The sequence below is a fragment of the Cariama cristata genome, unplaced genomic scaffold, assembly GCF_000690535.1.
Source record: "Cariama cristata isolate BGI_N322 unplaced genomic scaffold, ASM69053v1 scaffold28660, whole genome shotgun sequence".
Lineage (NCBI taxonomy): Eukaryota > Metazoa > Chordata > Aves > Cariamiformes > Cariamidae > Cariama > Cariama cristata.
Window position 1 is genome coordinate 1 of NW_009594537.1, and position 834 is coordinate 834.

Sequence of the window (834 nt, forward strand, 5' to 3'; positions counted from 1 at the left end):
CACCCCAACCCCAAGCCTCGCCAACTTGATTTTGGGACCTCCGAAGACTCCAAACCCCACAGTTTCATGGATCTGCCCTGTTTTTTCCCTCTCCAATACGCTGACACCCAGCAGGAGGTTGACGAAGCCGCCCGTCAGGCTGCCCATGCCTCTTATTTCCTTTGGGGCTGCTTTTATTTATCTTTTCAATTAATTTTTATTTCATATTTATCTCCTTCTCCTTGCTCAAGGGTTCAGCTTTCAGTGAGGTTCAGTTTTCTCTCCATCCCCACCAGTGACGGGGTTTGATTTTTTCTTTAGGTTTTCTATAGGGATGTGGGATCAAATATCCAACCTTGGATGCTTGGAGCATCCGCAATTGTTCAAGTTAATGGGGCTGTAGAGGTTTATTTTGGGGATTATGGATTCATGGAGGGGTCAGGGTAGATTTGGGGGGTCCTAACACCTACCTGCACCCCAAAAGTCCTCAGCCAAAAGCCTGCGGGTGACTATCGGCGAGGCTTTCGAGCGGCTGCACCGGCTGCTGCGGGAGCGGCAGAAGGCGATGCTGGAGGAGCTGGAGGCAGACACGGCGCGGACACTGACCGACATCGAGCAGAAGATCCAACGCTACAGCCAGCAGCTGCGCAAGGTGCAGGAGGGCAGCCAGATCCTCCAGGAGCGCTTGGCCGAAGCTGACAAACATGTCTTTTTAGCCGGTGTTGCGTCCCTTTCCGAGAGGTGGGTGGCACCAGGGTGACACCGGGGTCCCCAGCGTCATCCCCCCCTCTTCTCCATCATCTCTCCTTCGCAGGCTGAAGGGGAAGATCCATGAGACCAACCTGACCTACGAGG

General features: G+C 54.0%; 1 protein-coding gene across 1 annotated transcript in view; it reads left to right on the forward strand.

Annotated features, from left to right (window-relative positions):
* Positions 1-463: 463 nt before the first annotated feature.
* TRIM62 (tripartite motif containing 62) overlaps positions 464-834 on the forward strand; it is a gene marked incomplete at its 5' end in the record, with an annotated part of 1,282 nt that continues 911 nt past the window's right edge. Inside the window, 2 exons of the mRNA XM_009698448.1 lie at positions 464-720; positions 794-834. The exon at positions 794-834 is cut by the window's right edge and continues 75 nt beyond it. Coding sequence (XP_009696750.1) covers positions 464-720; positions 794-834 — 298 coding nt within the window. The remainder of the gene's footprint in view (positions 721-793) is intronic.